We start from the raw sequence: 15,109 nt of genomic DNA, 5'->3' as shown, positions 1-15,109 counted from the left end.
TATTTTGTAAACATATTGTATATCAGAAGTCTATAAAGTGTGTTAACGCACAAATAATTCAGCCGCTGCATTAAAAAAAATGGCACTTTCTAAGAAAACCAGCTTTTTTCGTGCTTCTGAAGGAGACCTAGCTGACAGCACCCCACCTCAGCGGTGACTGCAGGCAGCAGGGCCCTGCGCTGCCCGTACACGTCATCACTCCTGCAGCCAGCCCCGGTTTCCTAAGAAACGAGGGGAATAGCCTGCTCACCACTAGACACTTCACCATTAACTAACTACAGCTTTGTTACTTGAGCAGAGCCAGGTTTATGTAAGGCCAGCGATGATAAAGCTGTTCACACAATAAAAGCCTAATACATGTCAAGAGGTTATGTGTCATAAGGATTTCAGGCACTAATTGAGCTCTTGTAATTCGCATTAAGCTTGAAACCCAGTGGCATGCAGCTCAGTACACAGGCATGGATGCTTAATCTTTAAAACCAAAATTAACAGAGTAGCACCAAGGGAGAGGAGTATACTATTTGGGAAGCACAGTTTATGATTACCTTGTTGCTGTAAGGTATGTGTCTAAGTAGGTGAAGTTACAGCAAAAGGGACTGGCAGGAGGGAAGAAAGAATAAGAGCAGGAAGCAAAACACTGACTGGCCAGAGCACCTTTGGGAAAAAAAACCACTTAAATTGGGGGAGGGGAGAAGGCTGAATTATTCAATTGCCTGTTACATCCTCTGCAAAGTTACATGACAGTTGTTGCTAAGGCTCACGAAGCACTAACATAGTAGATTAAATGTGTAAGATACAGCATGTGTCAGACTGATCGTGCAATCCATAGATCTGCAGGAGTTAAACAGCCCACCATCCCTCTGCGATGGTCCTGTTCCATAACCCATTCGCACTCCATCCCAGCTATTCCTGCTGATGTTGATAAGCAATATATTGCTCTGGAAGTGTTTGATTATCCCACTATACGACAGCAATCTCCCAACAGAAAGCAGCAAGTTTTGAATCTTCATCAAGCCTGCTGTGCATCAACCGTGACTAGCTCAGAGTTGTAACCTAAATCCTGGATGCCAGACTGAAGTAGTTTGATGCCATCCCAAGACAGGTAACAGTTTAGGGCATGACATCTGTGAGTGGACATTCAGATGTACAATCAAGAAGAAGAAAGGATCCAGACCTTAGACCAAAGGAGTATTAGAAATGGGGGCATCTTTTCCAGAAGCTCATACTTCAGTATGCCTAGTCATCAGCTCTTTATCTGGTAGCAGTTTTACTGAGGAACCGAATGAGGTCTGCTTTTGTCAGTGAAATGCTTTTGCCAGTGAAGAGTGTTACTCCTCAACTTCTCTCTCTCCCTGGGCCTTTATGCACTATGTACCTAGTGGTAACAGTGGAAAAGGTTTGGTGTACCACTTATGTTCTTCAAATTCTAGTGAAAAGATGACACAGTCAGAAAGCACACCAAAGAACTACTCTTGCTAGGAGAAGCATTATCCTTCTCTGCAATATGCATAAACACCAACATAACAAAATAAATATATTTAGCAAAATGAAACAAACAAAAAAAAAAGCACAGCAACATAGAAGAGATACACAGCAGAAGAATTTGCAGTCCTAAGGAACCAGAGTATTTTCCTCATACTCCTCATCGGGAACGCCCATTCCAATGTCAGGCTACCACACATGCATTCTGAGGAACCCTCTTCTCTCAGACGTCCTAGAGAGCATATATTCACAAAAGGAACTTTCAAGAGCCCATATAGAAAATTAACATTAAAAGGGAAAGAGGAAAATTCAAGATGTAATGGCTCCTTCACAAGATAAACCATACACTAAGATTTTAGAAAGTTGCCTGTCCTGCAGATCAGACCTACCTTCCCTGTTTAAGTCCTACCAATCAAGTCTGTCAGAATGCACTACTTCCCCAGGACCGCATCATCATTCGTGCACCTTTTTAATGGGATCTTTCTTTAGAGGAAGAAGATAAGAGGTATGATTGTATCTACTAAATTACCATTAGGGTAGCCACAGGCTTGAAGACTTGGGTTATCTTTTATCAATTCCTGAATACACAAGTCTTTCAAATAACTTTAAAATAGTCACACTGCTTGCAGCAATCAAAACATGAAGCAAAGTCATTAAAATGAGATAGTCTGTGTTTTCTCAAAGAAAATCTAAGACAACTAAGAGAAAGACATTCATCTCAGTGGTTGCACCAAGGAAGACTACTGCAGAAACGGATTTATATTTTCCTTCTTAAACAAAATAAACATAGAAACAAGGAAGTACATACAAATAGCCAAAGAAATATTACAGATGAGAAGGGCTTCCCCCATCCTCTTCTCACAGTGTAAAACAGTCCTTTCCATGTAACAGCTAAGTCAAAAGCATACGCCACTGAAAACGGAACTTCACAGACAAATTTGTGATAGGATGAGGCAAGACTTGCTCAGTCTCTTAGGGATGGGCGATTCGCTGTGAGGGTAGTACAACCCGCAGCTCACAGCAGTGTTTTGTAAACAATAAAACTAAACGCTTTCTTCCGTACCTTGTAGTTGCCTATGGATGCTGCTTTCCTACCCTGCCAACAGGGCACTGCACTAATTCAGATGGCAGCACTTCTGAAGAGGCAGAGGCTCCTCTCTGCTGCTGACAAGAGCTATATCTGTTTCTGAAGTCATTGCTAAGAACTTCTGGATGCGCTGGTTCCCAATTCTAAAACCCTTTATGCAAAAGTCTGAAGAGGGAACCAAAGATACTACAGGAAAAGATCACCAGCTAAGGAATTCTGGAAGATTTAATCTTCTCCATCCCTATCTAACAGAAAACGAGTAACATCAACAGAGCAATCAGATGGCCAGCAGCTCAGCTTACGATGCATGTAAGCACTTAAGGCTGCCAGGGTCCATAACCCACCCTTTGTTACCTTTACTGCCAGAGGCCTGGGACGACTCTAGCTGCCATATGAAATTCAAGAGGAAAACCCACGTTGGCACCTGCTCCTGATATACCACTCCTGCTTGCTGCTAAGGATGGCCAAGTTCTCAAATAGCTCAGGCCATTCCCTCTGGTGCCTGAAATAAGGGAAGCTGATGTACACATTTAAACATGTCATTCACTAAGGAAAGGGCAGTGATGCATACAAACTATTACATTACACCGAATAGGTCACAAGCGATCATGGAAGCCTAGGTTTTGTATGTCAACCATTTAGGATAGCAGCAGCTTGCTCTCTCACAATCCCAATTTCGTTCTGGAGATCAAGCTTCTGTACATTAATTTAAAAATAAGGTCCTTCTTCCAAATGCTGCTAGTTCTCAGCTCCAACCTCTTCAAAAGAGTCTCTCCTTGCAGATGTCCAGTCCGCTTATCCAGCAGTAGTCAACCAAACACCATTAGCCTGGTTCCGGGCAGCACACAGGCAAACGAGTCCCCAGTGACAGTGTTTAGATAATGTAGTAGCGTTCATGGTAGTAAGAATCACCCTCAGAGTCCTCACTGTCACAACTGCTCATTGACAAGATGGAGTAGATGGAAGAAATGACACTGCTGTCATTGTCTGTGGCTGGTTTCACCAACACATTCTGTTTCTCTGCATTCAAAACACACAGATACAAAAGTTAGTGACCACTGTACCCACAAACACTGCTAAATTACTAGTTCTCTTCGAAACTTCCAGCCTCTCAGTGTCAGCTTGCAATAGATCTTTCAAGCTGTAGGGCATAGGCCTTTTCTTTTCAATTTTCAGCATGAAAAGAACACAGAGGTTGGTTTGTTTTCTTAAGTTTCCTACATGCCTTTTCCTCTTAAGACAGCACAGATGAGGAGACTTTCTCCATCCTTTCACTGGCACACAGCTGGCAATGGAAGTGGCTAACTATTACAGTGCCTTGCCAGGTAAGAAAGAGAGAAGCAACAAAATGTGGTAAGGAGCCCTCAAACAACTAACACTTGTTCAGGACACCTAGGGCCCCATCAAAACCTCCATACATTTAAGAGTGCAAGCTTCCTATGTGCCACTTGTATCATTAGTTCTCTTTCAGCTGATTTCTTCTTCAGAATTCATGTTTAAATAGATGCATGGTTATCTTTGTGTCAATCAAAATGTTTCCATCACTGAATAAAAAGACTGCACAGAAACAATTCATCCTTCTTCTTAAAGTGTGTCATAATGAAGCTAAATGATTGCCTATTAATAGTCATTTATGTGATAGATGTTCTAATTATATGAAGGCAGGCTATAAGCTTATTTCCTTTTTGTTTAAACAAGCATGAAGACCGCTGGTTTACAATACAGAAGCAAAGTGGACTCCAGTGAAGGCACCACTTCATCTAATCACCATTAGCTACCTGATGAGACACTTTGACAGTGCTATGACATACTCTGCAGATGTGCATATTACACAAGAGCAGCATCAGTTCTGCAGAGGTGAAAGCAATTCACAAAGCCAAGCCGGGCAGCCTCTGAGCAGCGTAGCATTTCCTGAGGGAATCAGACCAAGTTGGTTAAACTCAGGTGGTAATTTCAGGTTTGAACTAACACTGCTTAGCAGTGTCATACATGTCACCATGGGGAATCTGAAACACTTCAAAAGCACCTTTCATTAGGTAAAAGGCTTGACACATTGCAAAATGAAGGTTCATGCACTCGAGGAAAACAAGACAATTACTTAAGAGAACGCAGCAATAGAAATTTGTTAAGGGGTAGCAAGAAAAGACTTCTACATTTCAGCACCTAGATACAAGTGTCAAGTGCTCTAGAAACAAATTTGGAAGAGGGAAGCAGAAGAGGAATAACCCATACCGGAGTTTTACTTAAAGCCATAGCTGTCACGCAGTCTTGCAGCTACAACTAGGCAAGAAATTATGCATTTAAGCCACAGTGGCTTTAACTCCACAAAAATTAACACGGCAAAGCAACTGCCAGTTCAGCCGTACACTTACATGACACACCAATGTTCCCTTCAGACTTCCTACATAAATCTAGCACACAGGAGAGAATTCATGGTTTCTCATCAGGTATTGCTCTGCTGAGTTTTTGCAACAATGTATTCAATAGTTTAATCACAATATGCCTGGTAAATTTTCCAAGGCCCAATCTATATAGTTTTGCCTTTATTTAGTGATCTCTTCAAAACAGTGTAACCTTTAGCACAGTTATGTTGTCCTGCTCAACTGTGGAATTCATACTATTTTCCAAACTTTTTATTAATTTGCTTTTACTGTGCAGTAAAGCTAGTTACACAATATATCTTAAAATTAATTTTCTAGTGTTTCTGCTGCATTCCCTGAGCATCTCCTTGGTATATAGGTGCCAAAAAAAGTTGTACAAAATAGATGGAATGAGAGATTGGACTCATCATGCCACATCCACCCACCTCTCACCTTTCCGCTCTCTGATAAGGGTCAGGCGATGCTCTTTCATTTCCACATCCAGCTTTTCTACCATCCTGTCAATGCAGTTATCCAGCACCAGAGAGCGTGTCTTTGATTTGATCTCTTGCCTGCAGATAGGGCACTCCACTTTACGTTTCGTCCACTCATTGATACAGTAGGAGCAGAAGCTGTGCGCACAGTTCAGAGTGACCGCCTGTGGAATTTGAGGGAAGGATACTTATCAGAGCATGCTCACACAAACACTGTCAAGAAAAAATACTGAAGTCAGAGAAACATTAGATGAACACTTCCTATAAGGGAAGGGGCTGGGAGAAGCCCAAAGCCCCTTCCTCTAGCCTTTGTAGGGGTTATACAAAAACTATCCCATGCCAGAGCACAGACAAGTTTTACAAATCGGTTAATGGCTTCACTGTAGATAACAGCGAGTCAGAGACACAGACAAAAAGAATTAATTCTATTGTAAATTTCCCCAACTTGAAAAGGATAAATTATGGAAAACCCAGATACTGCAGAATAGCATCTGAAATTACTGAGAAACCAGAAATTAAAAATTCAGCTAGCTCTTAAGTCATTATAGCAAGGCTAAAACATCAGGTTTCCTGTAGTAGAATGTAATGAAACTGAAGTTCTAGCGAAACGCGAACAGAAATAACAGTCTGCTTTTCAGGCATAGCCTATCACTAAGCAGGCATGTTTCTCAAAGAAAGACTTTATCTGAACAATAGAAACATTTCAGGACTGGACTGAACACTGCACCCCCCTTCCTTTACTTACCTCTTCCTATATCTAAACCTGTAGCAGTCCAACCCCAGTCAACTTAAAAGCAAGGTCCACCACAAAATGACTCTTCCCCAAGCAGGCTGTCAGCAGCAGCTCAGAGCACCAGTTCAAAAACACCCAAAACTGCTCCAAGCTGATATGCATCTTAGGATTAAGCACGCATCCCTGTGCGGGTAGAGACATTAAAGCTGAACTTGCTGCCCAGAAGAGTTAGGGCAGATAGAACGGGTTTCTGGACCAGCCCTTACCCACAACTCACTGGGTCTGTTGAGACTGTTAAACTAGCGAAGTAAAGAAATAAGCTTGACTATTGCTTTAATAGAACTAGGGGAAGCTTCTCAAGTCTCTTCTTTACTGGCAAACCCATACCAGTTCAAACATACCTCAATGAAGTGCTCAGAACAGATCGTGCACTGCAACTCATTCTCCAACACATCATTCATCTGATTCAACACCTCTTCTTTTTGGGCTCTCACCTTTTCCTTTTCCTCCTAGTGGAAAAGCACATATGGTCACACATCAACAAAGAACAAGGTTTTACGCAATACAATATTGGCAGGAAGTGCACGTGCAGGGGAAGGTAGTGCAAGTAGAAAATCATACAACCGCAAGTCTCCACATGTCAAGTCTGTCTATTATATACCCAGATCTGTAACCTCTCCTCTTTGTAGTCACGACCATATTGAGAATATTCCCACCCACTGTAAAGAACTTACAAGCAAGAACAGCAGCCATTACCAAAATTCCCTTCAGTCTAAAGAAACGACCAGCTGGATCAATCTTTTCGGAATCTCTTTCAACCTCTTCCCAGCCTGAGTTTGGTTTAAGTCAACAGAACAGTTGTTTCGATGTCTGATGTAAAGAGCAAAACACTCAACAGAGAAAATACCTCAACTATTTAAAAAAAAATAAAAAGAACTATAAGAATTTAAGCCATTTACTTGCATTTAACTGCCCAATAATTTTTTTTTGCAGTTAAATTAGGCTCCTAGGTACCTGCTCTATCTTCTAAAAATAACAAAGAAATTCTTCCAATTGAAGCTATACTTGAAACAGCAACAGATTTGCAAAGATGACATAAAAAACTCCCAACCAAGCATAAAGCAAACAGTCAGAGCTGGATAATGTGATAATTTCCAAGAGTAAGACACAGGAATGGACCTCCTTAATTATTTTCCACTCTTTACTTTGTGTCAAGGCCAGGAAGAAATGTGGCTTATCTCATTCATTATTCAAATTCCACGTTGTTTCAGTCCTACACTCCCTTATAGGACTGCTGGAACACTGCCGTTTTACTTGAATGCACTCTTAACTGAAAATGAAGCACCTCACTTTTCAAACACACTTTTTTTTTTTTTTTTTAAAGAAAGGGTGGAATGGGCACACTTCTCCTGCACAACACACAGTTCAGGTGCTCTAGGCTTTCTTTATGATTGAGAAAGATCTAGTAATGGCTGTTCAACACTACTTTATGGACAGAGCAAGGCGTACCCTCCCCCAATCCTGGAAACTAGAGTCAGCTGCCACCTCAAAATACAGGAGTTTTTCACGATAGGAGGCAAAGTACAGTCAAGACAAATGTTAAATAAACCATCTCCTCTGCTGGAGCATATCATGTTTCACATATGAATAAAACTGAGAATTCCGTTATTCCTTACCTTGGTTTCTTCCAGTTCTTTATTCTTGGCTCGAATTATCTCCTCAAAATCTTTTTTACTACGGCTCAGTTCTTCCATCAAAGCATGATGCTGTAACAATACCACCCCAGAAATCATAATAGTGCCATTATCAGCTATCCTATTAAATATACATGGCCATAATCATGAGGTTCAGCATACTTATTTCTCCTAATCCCCTCCTAAAAAGGGCAACACATGTATATATAAATTGGAGTGTTAAGGCAGTTTAACCTGAACTTAAAATTGGAATGTAGTGAGTTATTAATGACCTTCCCAGTGCCGCGGTACTTCTTATTCCCTCTCCCAGGTTACTCTTTCCTTTCAGTTAGGTTTTACAGCTACCATTTTGAGTGTATCTGAGACATTTGCATACCAAGGGGTATTTGGCACATAAGGATTGCAAAAGCCTGTCAGTGTACGCAGGGTTACCTGAAGCTGTTTTCAGATGAGCTTTCCAAAAGGAAAGACCTTTTGGAAAAAAGCCTAAGTGTGTGGCAATCTCTTTCAAAAACATTCCTAACCAAGAGTAAGGTTTTTTTCATCTGGTTAAAATTGCCAAAACAACTTCTCCAAAACAGATAACTAGCAGACAGATCTCACAAAAAAGCCCACCAGCCTAAGGACCAAATTCAAATGATTGCAGCTACTTAATGCTTTCAATCTGAATGCATATTCTCACCGTATTTGCTGGCAAACAGCAACTCCCACAAAGGGAGGTCTGCCGCTTTCTGGCAGAAATTTGGTCTATATGTGAAGATCATCCAGTTTGCACCTGAGGCAAAATCCTAGTCTTCTACCAAGAGGCCACAGCAGTAAGACTGACTTAAGACTCCTAACTACTTGCCTCTTGCAGGACCTGGGCCAGCTGCTCCTTCAGATTCTCTTCCCCATGTTGCCACTTTCCACCCTGAGGAAACAAAAAAAACCAAGATGACCTTTTTTGCTGGAAGAAAACTGGTTTAGAAAAAAAAAAAAAGACTCGAAGAAAGTAAGGGACAGAAAATGACTACTTTGTACACTCTCTTTAGAGGATATGCTTAAAGAAACAACACTCTCTTTCAGGAAACCCTGAGATGTCCCACTCTAGTGTTACACGTGTGAAACAGAAATTAGAGCAATCGTTTACTGTGAAGTGTTAAAATGGATATATCATTTACAGTTACATAGTTGGAACACCTCCATGATATTCTAGCTGTAAAGACACCAGCATGTTCATAGCAGCAAAGAGGTCAGCCACAACTTAAACATGAGAAAAAGCTGCAACTCTATCTCTGAGCACACTCAGAGGTCAGACATACCTACAGCTCCAGCTGAACTTCCCCTTGTCCCTAAGCACACAACTCCAGACTCCCTGTACTTCTGATACAGGTATCTTGCCTTTAGCAGCAGACTTTAAAGGAAGTAACTGATAAATTATGAAACTTGCTCCAAGATGAATTCTTACTTCCTTTAAACCAGATTTTGAGCAAACTCAAGTAGAAAGACATCAGTTTGTTATCTAAAAGGGCATACAACAATTCACTTGCTTGGAAAGGGAATGGATTTGCCACACAAACTGGGCTTTACTTCAGCCATATACTAGAGAGAAATTGACACTTACAGTGCTCTGTAACCACAGGAAATCAGGCAGAGACTTTTGATTATTTTTATTTAAAATCATGCTTTTTTACTAACTGAAATGCTTTACTATCTTGCTGTAATGAACCTGTTTGTAAGAAAATTTTAAAAATTATTTGGTGCCTTTTCCCTAATTCCCCATGTAGCCCAATCACTGCACATGAAAGTGTCTCTGCACTTTCTTTTGGTGCACATGCCTGGAAATTAAATACTTCCATGACAATTAACAGGAGTAATTCACACAAATGTTATTTGTGTTACTGTATCTTATTTTGGATCAATGTCTTATATTAGGCATTCCATAAAAATTGAAAAGACACAGGCCAAAAAGATGACCACCATTATACCTCTAGCTTCTGCTGCTCTTTAGAGAATGTCCTCTCCAGCTCTTCCACCTGCTGCTGATGATGCTCTTGTTCCGTGCATAGCTGGTCCTGCAACTCCTGCAGCTCCTGCTCCATTGCCTGGATCTCCTTCTGAGCGCACTTCCTGCGCCTCTGCTTCACATTCAGAACTGCTCTCTGCTTCTCCTGCACTTTGACCTTTAACTTCATTATATCTACTAGAGTTTTCCTCAGCATTTCCAAGCCAGTCCATGACTGTGCAAGACCAGAGACTTTCTGGTCTTTATGGGGGTCAGACAGGGCTTTCTCGGAGTGGACAGAGCTACTACGCACTGGACCGCTATCCTCCTCGCTTGGTCCAGGGGAAGGCAGCTTGACATCCATCTTCTCTGTTAACTGTTTGGCCTCTTCTGCCCTTCCCCATGATTTACGCAAAGGTTCATTTTCACAGGACACTCTGTCTCTTTTGGATCTGGAGTTTGAAGGGCCTTCTGATTCAGGTGTCTCCAATTCCTCCAAACTAAATTTACGTTTAGTTCTTGAACTTCTAGCTTTCCCCAGGTCATTCCTTTGGGCTAAAAAGGGTCTGATTTTCTCCCATTCCTCTTTAATTACTTCATACTCGTATTCAGCAGTCTCTTTGTTTTCCAAAGGCACTCCCAACTGGATACGGTCTCCTTCAGCGATAGGATAGGCTTTTGAGGGATCCAGGCGCTGTTTGTTAAGCCAGACTCCGTTTAGACTCTGCAAAGGAACAGAGAATCAGCAAAACTTAATATGCAGTTACAAAGTCCTCTGCAAGTTATTTCTGGCAACTGTAAACATATCTAACCTCTTCAGTGTTGCAACCAGAACAAGCCAGCTCTTTAAATAAGCCTTGCAATACCCAGTTTATTGGCTTAGCGTCCCATTTATTACAGCTATTGCATTATATTATTTACCATGCATTATTCCTGCATCACAGATTTTGTGTACAAGCACTAAGAACAACATTAATACTTGCGCTTGTGCAGAAGGAAAAGAATGAACTCTAAGGGGGAAAAAAACTGCCCAAAAGCTTCAGAAATAAGAACCAACCAATATGAAGAAAAGATCATTGTCAAGAACATAGAATATTGCAGTAAGTATTCTTGACAATTAATGTCACCTGAAATTCAAGAAGAAATCAGAAAAGAAAAAGGAGTATAGCTTATACTGCTTAAAGAAAAAAAGAGACAGTTCTCTATAAACACAGGGAGAATATAAACAAGAAGGAAAATATTCAAATTAGAAAAAGGATTTTTAAATTAGCTCAAGAAATAGTTTTGAAAAAGAGCACAACTGATCTGTGCTCAAGATGAACTGCAGAATCATTAACAACTAACATATCTCAAAAGAGATTCAATAAAACAACTTGACAAAATGGTAGCAGTGATAACACAGAGGAAGTGTTAGCAGCTAATCTACCATAGATGTTTCCAATCACGTAAAACCTGTAAGTTTCAAGTTTATACAAGTACCGCAGCAGAATTTTGTTTAAGAGCAGTGTAATTTTAATAGTAGCCACTCCATTCCTTCTGACTAATCTGCTCTCGATTCAAACATCCTTCAAATCTGCACGTTGAACGTTTCTGTTCTACCAGTGCTGTTTTAAAGCAAGTTTTTGATTTTAATTTTCAGCCTGAATGAGAAAGTAGAGAGATCAGGATATAAAAAACAGATTACTGAAGTCAAAGTGAGACGTAGCTGAGGACTCTGATGTCAACACTTTATTCTAATCAGCTGAGGAGTACTTTCAGAAGAAACGCATTTGAACATAACACAAAGCATGGTTTTTCTAACAATAGATTCTTGCTGTAGTTGATTACAATTAAAGCAATTGTGTCACTACAATAAGGAATATCAGCTTACCCTTTCATTAGCACTACAAGAACATTATCCTTTTGAATACTGCCAAAATTCATAGGATTTTTTTTTTTTTTAAGAGAGTAACACAAAACAGGTTCACAGACTGTTAAGCACCTTTGGCGAGACTACAGTTGTCTGAAAAATGCTAAACTCAGAGACAAATCTACATAAAGCAATACAGTTTGTATCCTAATTGCAGTAGACTGAAGCATCCTGCTAGAAGCGCACAACAGACAAGACACATTCCCACAGACTTTCTATCACACTTATACCATATTATATCATAGCCCACACACTGTTTGAGCACAAACAGGGCATTCTCTTCAGCGAATGTCAGAGTAGAACGTCTTTAATCAGTCTCTGTACCTTGTTATCCTTGACAGTCCATTGGCCTTCCGCATTTTGCTGGAAAACACAATGCTTACGAGAGATCATCAAGGGACAGGTTTTTGACACCAGCTGGTACGTGAGATCTAATCCTCGGCCTATAGTGACCTAAAAATAAAGTAGTTTAGTAACTGCCATCAGAAACGAAACAGTAAATTCAGTTTATATGGTTTCAATTCAAGTACAAAAGAAATCTATCTTGATTAGCATCTTATAGCTATTTCCAAAGAGTTCAGGATAACATGATTATTTTTTTTTTTTTGCATTTAAATTCAAGAATAGATAGAAAATGGAAACTTACAAAGTTTGAAGTATTGTCTTCCTCTCCCACTGAGGAAAATTTGATTGTTCTAAGGCAGGTTACAGCCTTAGTTTCATGGAAAGCTTCGTCAGCAGCAAAGCTGCTCAAAGTCACTCTCAATCCATCCGTGTCCCACCTTATTCACTACCTAACTAAACACTGTTTCTTCAAACCAGTACAATTGTTCACGGGTCTCAAGATTACTTCTTACCTTCTTTTGCTAGTTGCATCTGTTCAACTGTCTGTAAACAGGAAAAGATGCAGGAAAAAATAGCCCAGAAAATTGCCACCACATAAAAAAATACACACATAACCGTGCCCTAAACACGCAACGCTTTTGTAAATCACACCATCAATGTTAAGGCTCAGAAACTAAGCTACATGCAGTTTTTAACCACTAGTGAAAGTGATCCAAATAATCTGATTAGACTCTAATAGCATCTTTGGAAGAAGGGACATAATTTAATCATACCGTTTTACAGTATCTTATTAAATCTGATCTAATTGCAGGTTGCCATTTAAAGCGTGGCTCTGCTCTCCCTCCCTCCACTGCCTCCTTTGCAAGAGCTGATAATCATACACGCTTGTCTTATTCATCTACACATTGCACAAGTTTTCAGTCAACTTATCATGTAATTAGACAACTACATGGATCCAATGTTCTACAGCAGAAAAAGCAGGACACACACCTTTCCGCAGAAGCCTACAGTTAAATCTAGTGAAGAATATTATAAAAGCGCGCTCTAGTTTTCATGCATGAAATGAAGGCTGCGCTTACTTTTCCCTACAATCCCAACTCACTTGCATCACACCTTCCAATTCTTACAAGATGGCAAGATACGACAGTCAAGAAAAATTAATTCGCTACACATTACCTGAGCGGGTACCATCCGAGTTTAAAGCAAGAACTCGGACTCCCACATCATAACTAAATGTAAGGCAGCAAACTGAAATCATGAAAGGAAATTTTCATGCTTCATATATATTAGCATTATGTCAACTTGGATTGTATATGCAAGAGGTACAAAGACTCAGGTGGATAAAGACTCCTGTAATTAACACTCAGTCACAGACATCTGGCACAATTAAGACCGGGCAGGGCCAGTCACAAAACTCCCCCTTGACCAAGTTCATTGCACATCGGGGGGCTGAGACGTTGCCACTCGCCTGCTGGAGCTCGCTGCTGCCCAGAGCAGCACCGGCAGGGCACAGCACATCACCGTGCCTCGACGGTGCAGTTTGGCGCTGACATTTAAATCCCCAGAGAAAGCAGCCTGTGCTCACACGCCAGCCTGCGGTGCCGGGATGCCGTCAGTCCCCCTGTTGCCCACGACAAGGGCTAGAGCACTGCGCAGACAATCGCAATAACATCTCGAACGAGATTCTCCACACGATTAACAGAGCCCTGGCTGCACGTGTGGCAGACGTACTAACTCTAGTCCTTCACGAAGCGTACTTGCGTGCCTCGTTACATCGTGAGTTTGAAGCTACAAGACCATACGTTTGCTTAAAGACTTGCCTAGCGTTGAAAGACACGTTGAGGGGCACCTTTTGCAACGCGTAAGCACGAAGGGATTAGGTACGGCGTGAACCCACAACACCGAACGGCCTGCCTTCGACCAGTGGAACAGCAATCCTCTCACGTCCAACCTCAGTGCGTGTGTTTGCCTGCGGGGCTCAGGGGAAAGAGCACAAGGACCCGCTGGGGCCTTTCAGTTACAAAACATGAACATTGGAAAAGGCTTATTCCTACGCCGTGCTCAAATAGATTTAAAATACGACCTCGTTTACACCTGAATAACCAAAGTCACAAAACTCAAGTACGTGACGTGCTGTTAACCTCACCATCACCCCGTTAATCAGGCTAAGGATCCCCCCGCCATTACCGTGCCACACAAACAGCTCCTACTTAAAAACGAGACCGTGTTACAAAACGGCTGGACCGACGACTTGGCAAATGGGACTCAAACGCCCGCCCTCAGGCCGCCGCCCCGCTCCCCCGCACGTTACCGGTGCTGAAACGCTCCCGCCCCGACCGCTGCTCCCCGCCTTGTGCCCGTGGGAGCGCCGGGCAGCGCCCCACCGAGCCGCCCTTCGGCGGGGGGGCCGGGCGTGCACGGGGGTGAACGGCCGGCTCCTCCGAACAGCAATTAGCAACCGCTGCTCGTTAACCGGGGCGGGGCTTTTCTCTCCCAGGCAGCGCGTTGAGGAACAAAGCGCACCGGCGGCCGCTCGGCCCGGCCCGGCCCTGCCCCGCGCGGGCCCAAGGAGGAGCAGGCCACGACGCAGCTCAGGTCAAGCGGCGCCGGTACCGGTCCCCCAGGCCGGGCGGTACCGACGGCCGTGCCTCGGCCGCCCGCCCGCCCCCTTCCGAGGGGCCGAGGCCCGCGGGAAGCCCGGCGCGGCTCACCTGCGTGCCGGCCTCCAGCAGGAGCCAGTCGCCGCTGGCCCCGACCCGGCGGAGGCACCAGGCCAGGCGCGAGGCCCCGCGCGCCGCCATAGCGCCCGCCCGCTGCGACAGGCGGGAGCAATCGCTGCTGCTGCGGCGGCGGCGGCGGCACCGGCGCTCTCGCGAGGCGACGGACGGCGTAGCTGCCGCGCACCGCCCAACAGCCAGACTAATCGAGCCCGGAGCACGAGAAGGGCTACTGCGCATGCGCTCTAGGAGTCGGCGAGGGCTATTGCGGTCACCCCTTCACCAACCGTGCCCTCCGCTATCC

At 42.9% G+C, this 15,109-nt stretch overlaps 1 protein-coding gene across 3 annotated transcripts; it reads right to left on the bottom strand.

The window, feature by feature from the left end:
- Positions 1–655: 655 nt before the first annotated feature.
- Positions 656–15,078, bottom strand: RNF8 (ring finger protein 8). 3 transcript variants are annotated; one of them, XM_075748993.1, is made up of 8 exons: positions 14,800–15,076; positions 12,068–12,196; positions 9,818–10,558; positions 8,698–8,760; positions 7,833–7,922; positions 6,558–6,665; positions 5,383–5,587; positions 656–3,589 (listed from the first exon to the last, which is right to left on the bottom strand). In XM_075748993.1, the coding sequence occupies exons 1-8, from the start codon at positions 15,043–15,045 to the stop codon at positions 3,444–3,446; spliced, it is 1,728 nt and encodes a 575-aa protein (XP_075605108.1). In that variant the 5' UTR covers positions 15,046–15,076; the 3' UTR covers positions 656–3,443. The 3 variants fall into 3 exon arrangements, with proteins under 3 accessions (XP_075605108.1, XP_075605109.1, XP_075605110.1); XM_075748994.1 differs by having other exon boundaries at positions 2,236–3,589; positions 5,376–5,587; positions 14,800–15,078; XM_075748995.1 differs by lacking the exon at positions 14,800–15,076 and adding an exon at positions 13,265–13,294 and having other exon boundaries at positions 2,236–3,589.
- Positions 15,079–15,109: the final 31 nt, after the last annotated feature.

This window comes from Balearica regulorum, chromosome 3 (genome assembly GCF_011004875.1).
Source record: "Balearica regulorum gibbericeps isolate bBalReg1 chromosome 3, bBalReg1.pri, whole genome shotgun sequence".
Taxonomy (NCBI): Eukaryota; Metazoa; Chordata; class Aves; order Gruiformes; family Gruidae; genus Balearica; species Balearica regulorum.
This window is presented reverse-complemented; position numbering and strand designations above follow the sequence as displayed.

Excerpts from the sequence above, each read along its gene's own strand:
- RNF8 (XM_075748993.1), bottom strand. The coding sequence starts at position 15,045 with ATGCGCAGTAGCCCTTCTCGTGCTCCGGGCTCGATTAGTCTGGCTGTT. Across the intron at positions 6,666-7,832 it reads AAGAACTGGAAGAAACCAAG|GAGGAAAAGGAAAAGGTGAG; the intron begins GTAAGGAATAAC and ends CTTTTCCACTAG. Across the intron at positions 3,590-5,382 it reads CCTTATCAGAGAGCGGAAAG|AGAAACAGAATGTGTTGGTG; the intron begins GTGAGAGGTGGG and ends TTTTGAATGCAG.